We start from the raw sequence: 21,452 nt of genomic DNA, 5'->3' as shown, positions 1-21,452 counted from the left end.
ACAAAAGCCGCAACACAAAGCAATTCGAGTTGAGCAAAACGAAACAAAAAACAATGGCAGCAAGTCAAGTGCGTTGGAAAAATGGCACAGCGGCAGCTGCAGTGCTCGACTATCGATATTTTCATGAAAATTTCACGTTTATTATTTATCTACATACATATGTGTTCATATATATATATATACTTTTATATGCATATGTATATGTGTGATTGTTTGTTTAAGTGTTGAAAAAGTTTGTTGTGTTCGGTGCTGTCACAAATTTTGCCTTTTCAAATATCCGCACTCGCGCATGCTTTTTTGCCTTGCATATTTGTATTGTTTATGTGATTTTATTTATTTTTATTGTTTCAGAGTTCTTTTTTCGATTTTTTATTTGTTTTATATAATAGAACTAGTGTGGAATTCCGGCTTACTTTCTCTGGAAACCATGGTGTCACGAATGGCATTTGAAACGTATTGCTGTACGAGTGCAATGTATCAAATGAATCCGGTGATACGGCGCCCAACATGGAATAAACGCCACGCGAAAATTGATTGCATACTGTGAGGCGCACGCACGTGCATACGAACAAGTATTGACATGAATGCAAAGTTGCGATGTTTGCCAGCGATGCAGCATTAAATATGAGAATAGAAGAAAAACAAAAGCAAATAATTAAAAATTGCTTATGTATTGTAACATGAATGTGTGTATGTGTGTGTGTGTGTGTATGTACTATGTGTGAATGGTGTTAAGTATGTTGCGTAAATGCATGTGAATGGGGATTGTTCTGTTTAAATCTGGAAAATGTGCATAATTAATCAGAGCCACGGTGACAGCAGCAGTAGCAGCAGCAGCAGCATTGACAGCCGCAGCGCGCTTGCGGCAATCCAACAGCAAAAATGGCACACATTCGCGTGCGCTTGCCACAGCCACAGTTGCCACACAAGGCCACCGTGCTGCAGTCACGTGCGCTACTCAAATGTTAATATTATGCATTGATGAGTGTGCTTTTGTGTGAGTGATGCATGTTGCTCGTATAATTTTCGCCTCGACGTACTTAAGCGTGACAATTTAAATGCATCCGCCGTATTGATGACATCGACGTATGCTTGCAGCTCGAAACGGCGTGACGATACGTTGAGATTGTGATTGAGCATTGCGTATTTAAACGCGGATTGTACCTCATCGGTGCCCTGCTCAAATATGGCACCTGAAAAGAAGAGAAAATAAGAAATTATTTTTTTTTTACTGATAATTATTACTTTGTTTCGATTATATAAATTATAATATATTATTTATATACATATGTATATTAGCAAATATATTCCATTTTAATGTATTACTATTAATTTGACTACTCTAATCCTTATTTATATATTCTATATTCATGGATTTTACGAAACTACCTATATTATACATACAGTATCCGACAAAATTATGGATACCCCCCACATTTTTTACTATTAATTGAATATTTTTAGGAAAATACTAATTTGGAGTAATGGGAGCAAATTTTAATAAAAAAATACGAAAGGAAGCCAAAAAGTTTGATAAAAGAGTCAGGAGAGGCTCCAAAGTGAGTACATCCATTGCACCAATAAGTTCGGTTTAAATGTTTTAGTTTGTGGTTGCTGTAGTTGCAGAGTCCTACGGAGTAATGCTAAGTACAAATTTAGAGCGCTCAGCAAAAGAAATGGACTTAGCATATAACTTTATGTACCAACAGGGTCGGGTTACGAAAGTATATTTCCATCAAAAATCGCTTGCCTAAACCTCTAATTTAAATCCTATTAAGCATTTATAGCAATATTTTAATGATAAGTTCGACAGATATCACACTAAAAGACATTTTAAATAGATTGAAAGACTCCTGAGAAAACATACCACAATCACAATTACAAGTCTTTTGGCAGTAATTAATGCTAAAGGTGCAAACACTTTTGTCGTTGTTAAATATTTGACTTTTTCAGAAATTGTTGGTGATTATTTATGAAATTATGGAGTAACTTTTGCATCCACTAATTTCACACAGAGCTTTGAATTTATCTACAAGAAGACGTCGTTCAAAAAAATATTTACGCTTAAGCTGCTGACTTAATCCCTTGATATACGCAAATAATCTGGGTTTTTTTTAAGCAAAAATATTTCAAACTTGGATTCTGACTATGAAAATAAAATAAAATATTGAAATTTTTCGGATAATTAGAGAATTGGACTCCAATAGCGAGTTTAATAGGTGTTAAATAGTTTTTATCATTTTTTTATATTAACAATATTTTTTTGTCTATACTTCAAAATCATTAAATTATTATTATTTTTTTTTAATTTCAGTGTTCTTTTGTTCTTATAAATACAAATATTTGGCTAAGCTTAATTCATTTGGCTTCCTTAATTCATTGAGTCAGACATAATTTCAAGCAGTGGCGTAATAAAATATGATGCCATAAAACAATTTAAATTCCCTGCCCATATTTCATGCAATAGCTTTATATAAAAGGCGTACGCTGCGTATGATGAACCCATTGAGCGCCCTGAAATGTGCGAACTCAAAACATATTTCAAATAATAGGTGGTTTAAGTTACTTTATTTTACAATATATTTGTTCCTTTTTATGAACGTACGAGTATATTCAGTTAAAAATATTTTGCATCAAACCACTTGACTTCAAACTTTTTAATGCGCCTATAGTTATAAGTGAGAAAAATTAAATTAACATTTATGTCGGTCGTAAAAATGAAATATGACATGACTTTAATATCCCAGTTTGTGGATGTGGTTAAATAAGCGTTATTTATATACTTATTTGTGAATCATGTAAAGTGGTATAATGAAACCCTTGTGGTCTTCATTATGTTTAGTCTTAAGCACATAAACCAACGATTGACACTTTAAAATAAGAGGAAAAACTTTAGGTGTATCAAAACGTAGTTCTATTTAGTTTTATACTGTGTACCTCGGAAAAAAGCAAACGTTTTTTGAATATATTTGGAGAAAATATTTAATTTTTTATTCTGATCTCACAAATAGTCTATAAAATTGGTTAACCTCTTGTACGTATATTGGAAAACGCGTTCACAAAATTGTTTTTACCAGCAAAATCTTTCATAGATGGACATGATCATAGGGATGGACATGAATCTCCTAAACAACCTCCCGGAGCGTTTCTGCTTCTGGTCAATTGCTTCCTAAAAGACGGTCCAATTGACCAGGCTCAAATTAAAAGTTTTGTTCGAAAGAAACCAGCTTATAGTAGATGATCCCACTAAACACCAAGCATATCCTTCCTCACCGAGATATTTGTGGAATATCTTATCTTTCTAAAACCATTTACAATTTTTCTTCTATTAAAGGCCAACGGTAAAATATATTTGTGAAAAGTGGTAGTAGTAGTATTCCAATTATACTCGTATAATGTTAGAGTGAACAATGAAATATATTAGGTTAAAACTCATTTCAATAAAGTTTAATTTTATAATGCTCACACGTGTGTGTTATTCCGCATTTTAAAGATTTTATATATACTAAAAATAGCTAATTTAATGACAACAGCAGCCGAGCAGAATGCTAACAAATGCACACTCCATAAATCCGCACGCACACAATTGCATTCGGCAAACCGCTGGTGCACAGCAGAGGCATGACAGTGGCAACGCCTGTTGTGGCTGGAACGGAGTTTGTGACAGCAAAAGCAGCGAAGTGAACGAAACAGCAAAACAATTTAGTGAAATCTTCCTGCCGCGTTCGCAGTCAGTCGGCGGCTGTGAATGGCAGCATCCGCAAGCAATGGTGGCAGCATTTGTCGGCTGATAACAAAACTTGCGCAGCAACACAAACAAACATTCAAAACGATAAAAACAAAGAAATGTGTGCCATTCGTATTAAATTCAGGAAAAAATAAATAAAACCGAGAAAGGCAAAGAACAACACGAGCTAAACAGTATCTGCCGTAATGAGTTGAAAGTAAATATGAAGACAAAGTGCGGGCACAAATCGTTCCTGGAAAATACACCCATACATATGTTTGTATGTATGTGCAATTGTTGATGTATATAATCACGCACAAATACAACAAATGTTTATAAACATCGTGTGTTGGCTGCTCTAGTCGTATTGTTTACTGCTAAACGGTAGTGGAGGCCACATCGAAGGCAAGTTCTTCTATTAAGATATTATATAATATTTGCTGGAAAACTAAGAGCACTTGCACACAATTTAACAAGAGCTTATTTTCTGGATTAAAAGAAAGGAAAGTTGCAGCAAAGTATTGGTTCAACTTTTCTATACCGCTTAAGATTATTGAGAAATTATCTAGAATCTAGAATTATATTATTAACCTGTTTCATTTAGCTATGATGCTATAAGCACATTCTAAATCTACCGTCGTAATTTAAATTTGACTTTAGAATATGAGAATGGACTTCATATGAAATTGAAAACACGTTCATAGTAGTAGGTTAGACGTAACCCATTTCCGCCCGATGGGTATTTAAAAACCCATGCAACAGTGTTCACGCGAAGAATCATATCTCGGAAGTTGTTGTTGTTTTTTCTAAATCATAGTGGAAATGCGAAGCAATATATACTCGTTCTAAGGCTGCGTCCATGTCGGAGCTGCGATAAGCGATAAGAGCGTCGATAAGAGCAGCGACAAGAGCATAGCGTCGAGTTATAGTTTTGTGTGGTGTGCATAACAGAGCTGCGATAAGAGCGTAAATTGCATTTGCAATTTAAGTTTTGTATAGTGAACAGCTAAAAAAATGAGTGATTCTGAAGAAAAAAATATTTTGTTGTTGACATCTACTGCTGCATATTATCATATGCATAATATTGAGGGGACAAAACGCTCGTTTTCAGCGCATCCTATAAATCAAGAAAGGCAAAATTTCGGAGAATTTCATCATCTTTATTGTAGCTTGAGACAGGATCCAAAAAAGTTTTTCGAATACATGAGAATGACAAGCGATACATTCGATTACATTCTGTCTCAAATTTGGGATCGACTTCATCAAGGCTGGCGAAATTGCCAAATTTTTGGGTTAATCCATTCATGTGTCAGCTGGAATACCTTTATTCGGTATAGTATTTTATCCGATGAAGACATATTTTTCACATGAGGCAATAAACTTAAAAAAAAAAACAAAGATCTTCATCTTAATTCTTATTAAGTCTTCCGTGTCCATCATCGATAAGAGCGAAGAAATTGCTGACCTACAATTTCTACGCTTTTATCGATGATAGCCAGCAAAGAGTGAGTTCGCGCGCTGCTCCGACATGCACACTTGTATTAAATTACATGTATCAATTTTCTACGCTTCGCTCTTATCGACGCTCTTATCACTTATCGCAGCTCCGACATGCACGCAGCCTAAGACAGGACAAAACATTCGATAAATAGGTGCTCGTTTTTAATGTCAAAAATCGGAAAATGTATTTTCAAATCTTTCCAGCAAACTACACAAAAGAAATACGAGTAAAATAAATCATAACTGGTTGTTGTAAAGTAATTAACAAACAAAAAAAGTTATTCTTAACCCCGTGAGACCCTGGAGCCAACTATACACAGTTGGGTATTGAAGTACCCATTAGGCAGATGTGTGTACTGTATGCTTAGTGAAATTGAAATTTCGTTTTTGTTTAAATATATAAACATATGTAGTTTTTTAATCGTTTTAATATTAATTCATATTTAATCTAACCAAATCTTACTTTTGTAAATTTATTGATTCTTTTCAATTCAATTCAATTCAACCAAATTCAATTTGCCTCCACATTGATGGCAGAGACCACGTCTTTCCATTTTTGATATTAAATGAGCGAAGCCGTTTACTGATATTTTCCAGCCCGACATTGCGCCCTCCACCAGATCGCCGTGGAACGGCTTTAATTATAAAAGCTTCTGCAATTTCCACACGGAAGTCAAATTGACTCATAACTATAGAGTTGTCATATTTTGCACATAAAAAACTTTCGTTGTCTATACATTTGATGAGTTTTTATACTCTCGCAACAAAGTTGCTAGAGAGTATTACAATTTTGTTCACATAACGATTGTTTGTAACACCCAAAACTAAACGAGTTAGTTATATGGTTATATATACCAAAGTGATCACGGTGAAGAGTGTCCGTCCGTCCGTCCGTCTGTGCAAACTGTAACTTGACTAAAAATTAAGATATCTTAATGAAACTTGGCACACTTATTTCTTGGCACCATAAGAAGGCTAAGTTCGAAAATGAGCAAAATCGGACCACTGCCACGCCCACAAAATGGCGAAAACCGAAAACACATAAATTGCCATAACTAAGCCATAAATGAAGCTATGGAAATAAAATTTGGTATGAAGGATCGCACTATGAAGGGGCATATTTGGATGTAATTTTTTTTGGGAAGGTGGCCGTGGCCCCGCCCCCAAATGCGTTTTTTGTATGTATCTCGGAAAGCAATAGAGCTATATAAACCAAACTTTCTGCAGTCGTTTTAATTTATTCTAAAAATCGCCGAAATCGGACCATAGGTTTTTAAGGCCCCATATATCGAACACGAAGACCTCGGTGCTTCTAACCTAATATTATGGTTTTCAACTTTCAATGGAGTTTATACAATATATATGACGAATATGTGGGTCAAATTGTGTATTATATAATATAAATAAAGTTAAATAAATAAATTGCGAGAGTATAAAATGTTCGGTTACACCCGAACTTAGCTCTTCCTTACTTGTTTTATATATTTATATTTATTACACAATGTCGACACCCGCATTAGTCCACATTTTCAATTTCACTTTGCATCTACTTCGTAACACAACTGATTTTGATCGACACTTGCTGATCAGCTGATGAGCAGGTAGTCATAAATCTTAAAATTCAGGTGCATTTAGAACCTTTATTAGCCCATTGGGTATTTTATAACCCATTGCATATCTCAGGTATGCTGAAAGTTATAAATCTAAAATCTCGCAGAGCTGCTATATAAACTCCCCATAAGTTTTCAAAAAAATCGTACGGTATCTATTATCGGGCAATAATGGGTTAAATATGAATATCAACAAAAATTAAAAAAAAAAAAATTTTACTTGTTTCCTTAAATTTTGTATAGTTTATAATAATTAAGATATTTTTTATTCAAATATTTTCTTTAAATTGCTTCAAATTGCATAAATCGTGTTTTGGGGACCCGGTTTATTTATTGGTTTATTATTTTTGCGAAAACTTTCTGTCCTCGCAAATCAATAAAGAGTCTTTCTTGATAATTATGTATGTACTCGAATACCAACGGACCCAGTAGATACTTTTCTGTACACACTTATTTAGTTGGTGTATTAATCTCAACATTTTTTTTAGAAACTGTAACACTCTGGACCGTTTTGATTAAATATCTTTTCCTTAAAGGCGAAAAAGTTGAAACTGAAACTTATAAGATATTACAGTTTTGTATTTTAAATTAAAAAGTACTTTATTTATCGTGATGACATTGTGTACTTAATGTGAGTACAAAAACAAATAATTTTTGGTGGCATTCAAAGTATATCAAGTGAATTTAATATTTCTACCGGATAGCAGATAATTTCATTAGGATCTACAACGTAATCATGCATATACAAACGATATTTTTGTAACAATAACGATACAGAGATACAAAGTTTCAAAATATTTTTCTGAATTTTAAAAGCATTCCTAAATTAACAACAATTTATTATTTATTTAAATTTAATTAAATTTATCATTTAATTAATTTTATTTAGAGACGCAAAAAAATAAGAATTTTCAGATTTTTTTTTTTTTTGCTTTAAATCATGTTATTTTACAAATGTAATAATATGACATTATTGCATAATGTTTTGACTTTAAGTCACCAAAATTTAACAAAACAAGTAAGGAAGGGCTAAGTTCGGGTGTAACCGAACATTTTATACTCTCGCAATTTATTTATTTAACTTTATTTATATTATATAATACAGCATTTGACCCACATATTTGTCATATATATTGTATAAAGTCCATTGAAAATTGGAAACCATAATATTAGGTTAGAAGCACCGAGGTCCTCGTGTTCGATATATGGGGCCTTAAAAACCTATGGTCCGTTTTCGGCGATTTTTAGAATGGGGCTGCCACACTATAAACATACTGTTTGTGCAAAGTTCTGCACCGATATCTTCACTATTTCTTATTTTATACATTTTAATGTAAACGATTCAGATCGTCTTCAAAGTTCTGGTATATAGGAAGTAGGTGTAGTTGTGAAGCGATTTGGCCTATTTTCACAACATATCATTGGGATGTAAAGAAACTATTAGAAACCAAGTTTCAATAAAATCGGTCGAGTAGTTCCTGAGATATGGTTTTAGACCCATATGTGGACGATGCCACGCCCATTTTCCATTTTGTAAAAAAAATCTGAGTGCAGCTTCCATCTGCCATTTCTTAGGTGAAATTTAGTGTTTCTGGCGTTTTTCGTTAGTGAGTTAACCCACTTTTAGTAATTGTCAACCTAACTTTTGTATGGGAGGTGGGCGTGGTTATTATCCGATTTCTTTCATTTTTGGAATGTATTAAGAAGTGGCTAAAAAAAACGACTGCAGAAAATTTGGTTTATATAGCTCTATTGGTTTCCGAGATATGTACAAAAAACTTAGTAGGGGGCGGAGCCACGCCTACTTCCTCAAAAAAAAATACATCCACATATGCCCCTTCATAGTGCGATCCTTCATACCAAATTTTATTTCCATAGCTTTATTTATGGCTTAGTTATGGCACTTTATGTGTTTTCGGTTTTCGCCATTTTGTGGGCGTGGCAGTGGTCAGATTTTGCTCATTTTCGAAAGCAACCTTCCTATGGTGCCAAGAAATAATTGTGCCAAGTTTCATCAAGATATCTTGATTTTTACTCAAGTTACAGCTTGCACAGACGGACGGACGGACGGACGGACGGACAGACAGACATTCGGATTTGAACTCCACTCTTCACCCTGATCACTTTGGTATATATAACCCTATATCTAACTCGTTTAGTTTTGGGTGTTACAAACAAACGTTATGTGAACAAAACTATAATACTCTCTTTAGCAACTTTGTTGCGAGAGTATAAAAATGTAATTTTCAAAGTTATAGCTGTTTGTGGTGACCCAGTTGCTAAAAAAGGTCCTGGTGACTATCATAAGTCCTTGGAGACTCATCTAAAATCAATCGAATGAAAAAAATTAGTTTTATAGATAGATAATCACACTTCAACAAAAAAAATCTATCTCAACAAGTAAGGAAGGGCTAAGTTCGGGTGTAACCGAACATTTTATACTCTCGCAATTTATTTATTTAACTTAATTACTATTATATAATACACAATTTGACCTACATATTCCTCATATATATTATATAAAGTCCATTGATTTTTAGAAACCCTAATATTAGGTTAGAAGCACCGAGGTCCTCATGTTCGATATATGGGGTCTTGAAAACATATGGTCCGATTTTGGCGATTTTTAGAATGGGGCTGCCACACTATAAACGTAGTATTTGTGCAAAGTTCTGCATCGATATCTTCACTAGCGTTTACTTTATATATTGTAAAGTAAACAATTCAGATCGTCTTCAAATTTCTGGTATATAGGAAGAAGGCGTGGTTGTGAAGCGATTTGGCCAATTTTCATAACATATTATTGGGAAGTAAGGAAACTATTACAAACAAAGTTTCATTGAAATCGGTCGAGTAGTTCCTGAGATATGGTTTTTGACCCATAAGTGGGCGACGCCACGCCCATTTTCCATTTTGTAAAAAATCTGAGTGCAGCTTCCATCTGCCATTTCTTATGCGAAATTTAGTGTTTCTGACGTTTTTCGTTAGTGAGTAAACCCACTTTTAGTAATTTTCAACCTAACCTTTGTATGGGAGGTGGGCGTGGTTATTATCCGATTTCAACTATTTTCATGGTGTGTGGTGGGGTACGTAAGAGAATCGACTGCAGAAAGTTTGGTTTATATAGCTTCATTGGTTTGTGAGATATATACAAATAACCGATTTGGGGGCGGGGCCTTGCCCACTTCCCCAAGAAAATTACATCCAAATATGCCCCTTCCAAGTGCGATCCTTTATTCCAAATTTTACTGTTATAACTTTATTTATGGCTTAGTTATGACACTTTATGTGTTTTTGGTTTTCGCCATTTTGCGGGCGTGGCAGTGGACCGATTTTGCTCATTTTCGAAAGCAACCCTCTCATGGTCCCAAGGAACATGTGTTCCAAGTTTCATTAAGATATCTCAATTTTTACTCAAGTTATCGCTTGCACGGAGGGACGGACGGACAGACGGACAGACAGACATCCGTATTTCAACTCCACTCGTCATCCTGATCATTTATACATATATATAACCCCATATCTAACTCTTCTATTTCTTGGTGACACAAACAACGGTTATGTGAACAAAACTATAATACTCTGTGCAATAGGTTGCGAGAATATAAAAATTATCAAAGTGGTGGCCTCAGGAAATTTTTTTCTACATTTTCGGGTTCTTAAAAAATCGAAATATTTGAAAAAACAAGCTTCACCAGGCCCAGGATTATTATGTATTTAAGCTGTATAAATTTCATTAAAATCTACTGAGCGGTTTTCGAGGTACAGTTGTCTTCAATTCAAAAACATAGTTTTAAGAAAATCGCATTTAAGGTATCACACTAGCAGTTTGGAGTGCCCGAGCGCTCCTTTTCATTTGTCGAATAACTCGAAAAGTAATAATCGGATCAACTTCAAATTTCCAGAGAATATTTTGAAGACTTGACGAAAATACAAAGAAGTGATTTTTTGAAAATCCTGAGTACCCCAGACTCCTTAAATTGGGTTGAAATACCGAATCCACCAAAATACACACAAATTCATTAAAATCAGTCAATCCGCTTAGGAGGATTTTAATGTTGCATACGCACACACAGAAGAAATACGTATATAATGGTATATAAAGAAGATATGTATAGAAAACTCGTTTTCAGAGAGCGATAGAAAATATCATCTATTACTTAGATTAATTTATAATATATAATTATGTTGAATTATAATAATTAATAACTTAATTCGTGGAAAGAGTCATTTAGATGAAATATCCGCTTGTTTGAATATTTACGACTTTAGCTAAAGAATATTTATCTGTTGGGAAAAGCACACAATTTTACATTCTCAGCTATTCTGTATTGTAAATTGAAAAAAAAAATTAGAAAAGTTATTTTGATATAGAAATATAATTTCAAATTTGAAAAAAACAAAAAAAGATTCACATAATTACATATATTATTTTGTGGAATATACATTTACTGATATTTAATAAAAAAAAAATTTACCCAAAACTCGTTCATCACTTCTTGACTTGATATTTTTCATGAAGCTTATTTACTTTTTTCTAATAATTAACTTGCTTTGCATACAAAATGCTTATATTTGTACCATAATTAAGAAGAGAGTTCATCCAGTCTATTTGCAGTGCCATTTACCAGTCAAACTCCGCATTTTTGTACACTAGATTTATGTATGTAAGTACGTAATTGACCCAGCAAGCAAGCTTTTCATACTAGTTATCCTCTGAATTTGCACATTAAAAGAAACGGGGTTAAGTTTAAATAAAACCTAGTCAAAATATGTGTATGCACGAACATACATACTCACATACGAATGTTGTTGTTACGATAAGAGCAACACAAAACATGGTCGTATAGTAAACGTCCCTTCCTCTGTCCGCACGGTAATTTCTATACAAAATAAATGGAACGACCGGAAACTTAGTGAAAAGGGCTTTTGTGTTGATTTTTACGACTCGAATTTCCTCCGGGCAGAAACACACACACAGTCAAACATATACATTCGTATGTATGTATTTGTGTTGCACTAAGCACCGTCTTTTGTGAACTAAGTGGCAGCAGAGCTAATGCAACCACTAACAACACAGCAGACAATCTGCCACAGACGACAGGTGAGCGCGTGACTTCAAAGCAAGCAACCCGCTCTCCCCAGTCAACCAGCAGCATACTACAAGCGCAGTGGCAGCTCATGCCAATGCGACCATTTTGCAGCTAATGTCGTTTGCATAAAAAAGTGTTAATGCTGCAATTGTTATGGGACAGCCTTTCACCAGCGCCAAGCAGCCATGGCAGAGAGCATGGTGGTTAGCTTAGTTGCCGCTGCAGTTGAAAGGTAAGCACATACGCTCATAGCTACTGCTGCGGCGGTTTTTACTGCTGCCTGGCTAACGACCACCGTTGTGGTGGTGCATAAAAATTAGTTTCAGACGTGTTGGCAAACAAAAGCGCTGTAACACACATACAATTCTACTATATATGCATGTCGAAATGCATGCACTTGCTATAATGGCAGGGGACGACGGTGTTGCATGGTGGACAGGAAAAGGCAGAGTCGGCACATATAAGTATATATATACATATATATATAAATATATTATATATGAAAGCACTTTCACTATACCGACATTCTCTCTAAACATGTATGTGTTTGTCTAACGTGAATGAAGTCATGGTGGTGTACATTGTTTGTGGGTTCCATGCGCATTTGCACATATGTTCGAAATTGCAAAGAGTTTAGAGTGGCGTTTGTGCTACCAAAGTGAATTAGTTTACACACTGTCCTATTTTAAACACGACACTCCATTCCCAAACCTCCAAATGTCTCCACCTAATGCTATGGTTAGTCGTAATTTTGCTAAGAGTATTTCTTGTGCGGAGTTTCAGGTTACACGAAGCCAGGAAGCTCTTGGCCTAGCTTTGCTGAGATTAGTAAAACCTATGTATTGTATTAATTAAGGGTACTTTGGTCTGAGTAGCACTTGGTTTTCAAAATCGAGTTAAGAATATTTAAAATTACAAGCAATGTAACGACGTATTATGGGAACGCTCATATTCACTATTAACTTTCGGGTAAAGTGATACTTTGTAGGACTACTCAACTATTTTTCAATAACATATTAATATACTATGTATATTAATCTCTTCGGGATGTATTTAAAACATATTGAAAGTATGAAAATAAGAATATTTGAATTAAAGTGTTTATACAATATAATACGAGGGCTGCTATATATATTTCTGACCTAGGCAACACTAAGTGTTGCCAGGTGCAATCTGACATTTCCATTGGAAAGTTTGACAGTTTTTAGCATAACATCACTCAGAACGTTTTGTCATTTAATCGTGAATTGTTTTATTTACAGGAAATTAAAAAATTCATCTCGGCCAAAAAATGGAATTAACTCGTGAACATATTCGTGCGATCATTTTTCACAACTTTCGACGTGGATTATCGCGACAAGAGTGCATCGATGAACTAAAATCTTTGTATGGCTATGAAGCACCATCCTATAGTACTTTGAAAAACTGGTACAATGAATTCAATCCTGGCCGACGCTCGTTCAAAGACGAATGCCGTGAAGGTCGTCAAAAAAAACAGCCGTTCTGCCAGAAAACACCGATGCCGTACGTGAACTGATAATGCAAGACCGTCATGTAACATACCTTCAGATGGAGGCATGCCTATGCATTTCTCCCACCAGCATACATTCGATATTGCATGAACACCTGGCCGTAAAAAAGGTTTGTTCTCGTTGGATCCCGCACAATTTGACAATCGCTCAAAAAAAGGCTCAAAAAAAGTGCTTCTAAAATTGGCGCATGCAAAAGTGTATAAATCTTGAAGGAGAATATTTTGAAAACCAATAAAACCATTTTCGTTGATAAATATTCCTATTTTCATTATTAGGCCAGCAACATATATAGCAGCCCTCGTAAATTTGCAACTTCTACGCAAAAATGTAATTGTCTATCTAATTTGAAATAGAGTGTTAAATGAAATAGGCAAACTATAACTTTTATCGGAGCTCAGTTTGTTATAATGAAAATAAAAACAAATAAGCAAGGGCTAAGTTCGGATGTAACCGAATATTTTATGCTCACGCAATTTATTTAGCTTTACTATGAAATCTTCTACAAGAGTGTACAGCTCCTGGCGTATGCCGATGATATTGATATCATCGGAAGCAACAACCGCGCCGTTTGTTCTGCGTTTTCCAGACTAGATAAAGAAGCGAAGCGTATGGGTCTGGTGGTGAATGAGGACAAGACGAAATATCTTCTGTCATCAAACAAACAGTCAGCGCACTCGCGTCTTGGCTCCCACGTCACTGTTGACAGTCATAACTTTGAAGTTGTAGATAATTTCGTTTATCTGGGAACCAGCATTAACAACACCAACAATGTCAGCCTAGAAATCCAACGCAGAATCACTCTTGCCAACAGGTGCAACTTTGGACTGAGTAGGCAATTGAAAAGTAAAGTCCTCTCTCGACGAACCAAAATCAAACTCTATAAGTCGCTCATTATTCCCGTCCTGATGTATGGCGCTGAAGCGTGGACGATGACAACATCCGATGAGACGACTCTTGGGGTTTTCGAGAGAAAGGTTTTGCGTAAGATTTATGGTCCTCTAAACATTGGCAACGGCGAATACTGCAGACGATGGAACGATGAGCTGTACGATTTATACGACGACATTGACATAGTTCAGCGAATAAAAAGACAGCGGCTACGCTGGCTAGGTCATGTTGTACGGATGGAAGAAAACACTCCAGCTCTGAAAGTATTCGATGCAGTACCCGCTGGAGAAAGCCGCGGAAGAGGACGACCTCCACTCCGGTGGAAAGACCAAGTGCAAAGTGACCTGGCTTCACTTGGTGTTTCCAGTTGGCGCCAAAAAGCAAAAAGGAGGAATGAGTGGCGCGCTCTGGTGGATTCGGCTAGAATCGCTTAAAGCGGTTCCTACGCCAAATATATATATATATATATGAAAGCATACAATTCGACTTATATTCGGCATAAAATGCACTAGAAAAACGAAAAGTATTTACTTTATATGGTAACTGGAATAATTTCATGGCCGATTTAAAATATTTTTGCCGTCAAGCTACATTATATCCAAGACTATACGCTTACTGAATTTTGCTAAGATATCTCACTTAACTCACTTACTTAATCCGATTTTGCCCAATTATGGCACAGAAGCCCACTATTATAAGCCTTGAAAACATATGGTCCGATTTCGGTGATTTCTTTATGGGCGATGTCACATTAGACACGTTTTATTCGATATCTTCACTGGTGTCTAATTTATATATTGTAAATTGAAAGAAAATCGGAAAAGCCAAAAAAACAGCTGGTATGATGAGGATTGTCGTCTCGCAGTGGAGAGAAAACAGACTGCCTACCTCGCAATGTTGCGATCGACCGCAACACGAGCGGGATGGGAAAGATACCGAGAGCTGAAGAGGGAAGCGAGACGCATTTGCAGAAAAAGAAAGAAAGAGGCAGAAATGCGTGAGTATGAAGAGCTTGACAAGCTGGCCGACAGGGGTAATGCTCGAAAATTTTACGAAAAGATCCGGCGACTAACTGAAGGTTTCAAGACCGGAGCACACTCCTGTAGGACCCCCAGCGGTGATCTAGTGGTTGATGACCAGAGTATACTGTGTTTGTGGAGGGAACACTTCTCCAGACTGCTGAATGGCAGTGAAAGTACAACACCAGGAGATGGCGAACCCGATTCCCCAATCGACGACGATGGAACAGATGTTCCATTGCCCGACCGTGAAGAAATTAGAATAGCAATTACCCGCTTGAAGAACAACAAGGCGGCGGGGGCCGATGGATTGCCGGCCGAGCTATTCAAATACGGCGGCGAAGAGCTGATAAGGTGCATGCATCAGCTTCTTTGCGAAATATGGTCGGAAGAAAGCATGCCCGACGATTGGAATCTCAGTGTACTCTGCCCAATCCACAAAAAGGGAGACCCCACAATCTGCGCCAATTATCGTGGGATAAGCCTCCTTAACATCGCTTATAAGGTTCTATCGAGCGTACTGTGTGAAAGACTAAAGCCCACCGTCAACAAACTGATTGGACCTTATCAGTGTGGCTTTAGACCTGGAAAATCAACAACTGACCAGATATTCACCATGCGCCAAATCTTGGAGAAGACCCGTGAAAAAAGGATCGACACACACCATCTATTTGTCGACTTTAAAGCTGCTTTCGACAGCACGAAAAGGAGCTGCCTTTATGCCGCGATGTCTGAATTTGGTATCCCCGCAAAACTAATACGGCTGTGTAAGTTGACGTTGAGCAACACCAAAAGCTCCGTCAGGATCGGGAAGGACCTCTCCGAGCCGTTCGATACCAAACGAGGTTTCAGACAAGGTGACTCGCTATCGTGCGACTTCTTTAACTTGATGCTGGAGAAAATTATAAGAGCTGCAGAGCTAAATAGAGAAGGTACAATCTTCTACAAGAGTGTACAGCTCCTGGCGTACGCCGATGATATTGATATCATCGGAAAAAACACCCGCGCCGTTAGTTCTGCTTTTTCCCGCCTGGATAAGGAAGCGAAGCGAATGGGTCTGGTGGTGAACGAGGACAAGACGAAATATCTCCTGTCATCAAACAAACAGTCAGCGCATTTGCGTCTTGGCTCCCACGTCACTGTTGACAGTCATAACTTTGAAGTTGTAGATAATTTCGTATACCTAGGAACCAACATTAACACCGATAATAATGTCAGCCTTGAAATCCAACGCAGAATCACTCTTGCCAACAGGTGCTACTATGGACTGAGTAGGCAATTGAAAAGTAAAGTCCTCTCTCGACGAACAAAAACTAAACTCTACAAGTCCCTCATCATTCCCGTCCTACTTTATGGTGCAGAAGCGTGGACGGTGTCAACATCCGATGAGACGGCACTAGGAGTTTTCGAGAGAAAGGTTTTGCGGAAGATTTACGGTCCCTTAAACATTGGCAACGGCGAATACCGTAGAAGATGGAATGATGAGCTGTATGTGTAGTCCGACGACATAGACATAGTCCAGCGAATAAAAAGACAGCGGCTACGCTGGCTGGGTCATGTTGTTCGAATGGATGAAAGTGCCCCAGCTCTGAAAGTTTTCGATGCAGTACCCGCTGGTGGAAGCCGAGGTGGAAGCCGAGGAAGAGGGAGACCTCCACTCCGGTGGAAGGACCAGGTGGAGAAGGACCTGTCTTCACTTGGTATTACCAATTGGCGCCAAACCGCCAAAAGGAGAGATGCGTGGCGCACTGTCGTGGACTCGGCTATAACCGCGTAAGCGGTTTCTACGCCAGTTAAGAAGAAGAAGAAGAAATTGAAAGAATCCGATGATAAAGCGCTTTTAGTAGTTTTCAACAATACCTGTTAGAGGGCGGATCAGTAAGAGGTGTGTGTATTTGTATTGCAACTAATGTTATTCAAGGAATTATTCTTTAAAATAAAAAAAAAATAAAAATACATTTTTAAAACATTTGTTGATACAAAATTTAATTTGGAGAAACTTTTATGTCCCACATTTAATTTGTTATCTGTTAGATATGATAAACTTTATTTATTTAGAGAAAGTAATAGTAGCTAATATTATTCTAGTTTATTTGGAAATTGTCTTTATTACCTATGTTTGATGTATTGGACTTTGTGGAAAGCATAATACTATTTATATATACACAATATATTACATTATTCCTATGAAGATCTCGAATAATAATCCGTTTTTATTTTAGAGAAAAATATATACAAATATTTTCAATCAGTTTACAAAACACAATAGTGAACAAGGTAATGGTAAACATGTTGATTACATTGATGTTGGTCCTTGAGAAACAAAAAATCATAATGCCATACACAAATTGAATAAATTATTAACTGAAAAATACTATATATGGCATTAAAGTAAGCTACTTATGTATTTTCACATATTCATATATAAATATCTTTATATGAGTATGTATGCGTATCAAAAGCTTCAGTAGCACGACATAAACTCATGGCGAGTGGAAACAAAAGGAAAGGAGAACGAAAAAGCAAACACAACACGGACGAGGCAGGTAAGGGAGCGCGATATGCGAGATAGAGGCGAATATAACATAATTTGTGAGAACTAAAATACTCCGGAATTAGTAAGAAATAAAGGTGCAGAAATATTTAAAGCAAAACGTTACATTCTTTAACCACATTGCATATAAATTTATCACTTTTATTTTGGTCGAATATGCAACTTTAACTACTAATAACATCTGCCATATAAGCTTGACCCAAAAATGTTATACACCATTGAATTAAGAAGAAAATTTAGATTGTATCATTATTTTAGATTTTTTTTAACTATATTTTGTAAATAATTTATTTTTATTCTTTTTTCGAACTTCGAAGGAAAATATTTCGATTTTGGAGGCTAACTTCAAAAGTCGAAATATACACATTTTTTTTACTTATGACTCAATCTTCCGGAAAAACTAAAATCCAATACCTAGCCATGTTAAATTATATTCAATCGAAAACTTGTCCGATACTCATTAATTCCTACTTAATATTATTGAGATGACTCACATACTCGATAAAAATCAACCGGAGTAAAGAAAATTAGTATACTGAGTTAAGTATACGGGCATATTTAATTAGTTTTTGACATACAATGACTTTATGCCAAGGAAAATTTTTCCGTCTACATTTATTATTATGTCTCTTATTTACTGATATACCCTAGTAATGTCAATTATAAGTACGGATTCGATACATGTATTTGTCATAAGACGACTAAAAATAGGAGTCCATCTCATCGAATTGTAGTACCAAATGATATTATGCTATTTATTGAAATATATTGCAATCTATGGTTTTCCGATATTTCCATTATAAAAATGTACAGACGTAAGAAAATCATTTTTTGGTAAATATAACAGAGGAAACCATTATATTACGTACTAGCAGATCGCTCCGGCTTCGCACGGTTTAAACAAACATTTCAAAAGTTATAAATTTGTACACACTTATACACACTCTCCCATACATATGTATTATACTTTCCCGTTTCTTGCGTGGGTTCATTTTAAAAAAGTAAAATGAGGAAAATTCGAATATGAAATTATATTTTATTTGCAATGAGGTAAAACTTGATTACGACTTCTAGTCTTTAATGTCCGTTGTCTTTCTCTCTGATTATTAAGGCGTTGGGAACGCTCAGAGTTCGACGCCCTAGTGCGAGCTTGTATATTTCTAATATTTTGTTCTTAAATCCGCTGCACCCGCTCCGTACTCGACTCTCAAACGCGTACTTGGGAGGTTTTGAAATTTTGTTCAGCAAGTAGCTGCAAGCGCTATGCCACGCGATTGCGTTGCGAAGACAATGACTTGCAAGACGATTTTCAGTATCTGGGAATTATTTCCAGAAAGTTGAGGTTCTAGCAATAAATATAGCCTATGTTACTCGGGGTGAATGTAGCTTTCCAATGGTGAAAGAATTTTTTAAATCGCCACAGTAGTTTTCGAGTTTATTCAATACAAACATACATACAAATCTTTCCTCTTTATAATAGTAGTATAGATAAGGGTCGAAGGCCAAATTTATACTTATTATAATTAATTAAATTCGCTTGGTCTTTTTGATAATTTTATCCATATAACTTTATATCTCGATTAGTCCTACTGTTATCATCAGCTGTGTAAACAAAACTATTATACTCTGTGCAACACTCTCGTGTGAGAGTTAAAAAGCTTCAATGACACAGAAAATACCAACACATAATATACGTGTGTATATGTTTCCCACTGCATATGAATGAAACAAGCTGCACTTGTCTCTTCACTTCATCACTATCTTTAAATGTGTGGCAGCGAAGTGTCACACGTACGATATAAAAGCGCAAGCACAGTAAAAAGGAACGAAAGAGAAACCAACCTCTCTGACTGGGACTGTTTTGTATACCCTGCACGAAATAAAAATTGTTTAAATTTATTCTACTTTTAAATATAAATAAATATGAAGTAAATATATGACTAAATTATTATAACTAAGATTAAATTTGTTATAAAAATGTATTTTGTTGTTGTAGAATGTAATGTCAAATGTGATATGTGACATTTCCGAATTCTCCAGTATCATTAATTCGCTCATTTACGCCATTATGCTGGCAAGCTTAACGCTATATATTTTATGTTGTTCGTATATGCTATAAACACACTGAGCTACATTGCACATACAGTCGCGAAAAGCGCAACGTGCACTCATTCGACTCACCTAATGGGATTTTCTCGGTTAATGATGACGGTTGTGCTTGAACGCCGGTGAAATTCAGCCAAGTGCTCGCCGCATGCGTCAGCCATAAAAATGTAAAAACTTTTAATCCTTTAAGCATTTTGAATGCACATTCACTGCACTGCTCCTGCACTGTTCGCTTCACATACACTGCACCAACACCAACAAATGCGCAGCGCTAACATGCACAAGCGCCTTACTTGGCATGCACACACACATAAACTGAGGACAGTTGCAATGGCACAGTCGCCTTCTAGCACTAGCACTATAGCGGCAGTGCTTGTAATGGCACGTACTGTTTGTTGTTACTTGTTGTAGCTTCTTGATGACGTTGCCGTACAAAGTTGCAAAATACGGTGCTTGCATGTACATATATGTATATGAATATACTTTAATGTTGAAGTGTAAGTAATGGCTGCACTTTTTTGTTGCTTTTAGCGTTATTTTTTACACTGTGTAGCTTGTATTTTTTAGTTACTTAATTTTTTGCACAAAACTTTTCAATTGGTTTTCACATTACACTTTTTTGTTGCACTATCTTTTGTCGGTTTTTCACTTGCCACATATATTGTTGGACTTTTTCTTCACGTTGTTGCTGAGCATAGCACTTGTAATTTTGTTAATTACTTTTTATAACATTTCACAGTAAACACGGCGCTCTGTGTGTGTGCGTGTGCATTTCAGTGCTCACACATTTTGACACTTTTGTGCAATGTGATACACTTAAAAATAAGAAAAAAATATAATCGCACTAAACCAACAATAAAGCTAATTGGTCATGCTGCCAGTGTGGTGCTGATTTTGATCCGGCATATAATGAGCGGTTGTGAGGTGCTAATCTGAAAAGTTGTGCTTTTTTGCTGCTTTAAACTTCGTTTACGCTCTTTTTGGCGTTACACGAGTGTTTTCGTTCGTACAAAAGCTTGTTGTTATTATATTTATTGTTGCCTCTTTTATATAGAATTGAATAGCTATAAGCTGCTTGATCTGTATTTAAACCGGAAATGATGTTGGTGGTGTTGTAGAATCTGTAAGCTGATGAAAATACGTATTATTTTATTTGTTATTGGTTTTTCGCAGAACTCTGCTGGAGATTTCGAGGTAATTTAAAGTAGAACAGAAAAATACAAACAATTGATATCAAAATAAAAAACGAATAATATACATTTTTGATGTAATAATATTCATAAAGAAATTTGCGATCTTTATATTCACATGTTGTTTCCATATTTATACCCTGAACAGACAGGGTATATTAAGTATGTCACGATGTTTGTAACACCCAGAAGGAAGCGCCGGAGACCCTATAAAGTGTATATATAAATGATCA

At 35.9% G+C, this 21,452-nt stretch overlaps 1 protein-coding gene across 2 annotated transcripts in view; it reads right to left on the bottom strand.

The window, feature by feature from the left end:
• The window catches only part of LOC105218571 (glutamate receptor 1), a 112,668-nt gene that overhangs the window by 77,724 nt on the left and 13,492 nt on the right, over positions 1-21,452 (bottom strand). For both annotated transcript variants that reach the window (XM_054229451.1, XM_054229452.1), the window contains exons 2-4: positions 20,105-21,157; positions 1,041-1,193; positions 414-541 (exon numbers count right to left, since the gene is read on the bottom strand). In XM_054229451.1, the coding sequence (XP_054085426.1) occupies positions 414-541; positions 1,041-1,193; positions 20,105-20,222 (399 nt within the window). In that variant the 5' untranslated portion in view covers positions 20,223-21,157. The remainder of the gene's footprint in view (positions 1-413; positions 542-1,040; positions 1,194-20,104; positions 21,158-21,452) is intronic.

This window comes from Zeugodacus cucurbitae, chromosome 4, assembly GCF_028554725.1.
Source record: "Zeugodacus cucurbitae isolate PBARC_wt_2022May chromosome 4, idZeuCucr1.2, whole genome shotgun sequence".
Taxonomy (NCBI): Eukaryota; Metazoa; Arthropoda; class Insecta; order Diptera; family Tephritidae; genus Zeugodacus; species Zeugodacus cucurbitae.
Note: the sequence above shows the minus strand (reverse complement) of the source record. Positions and strands in the feature narration are given on the sequence as shown.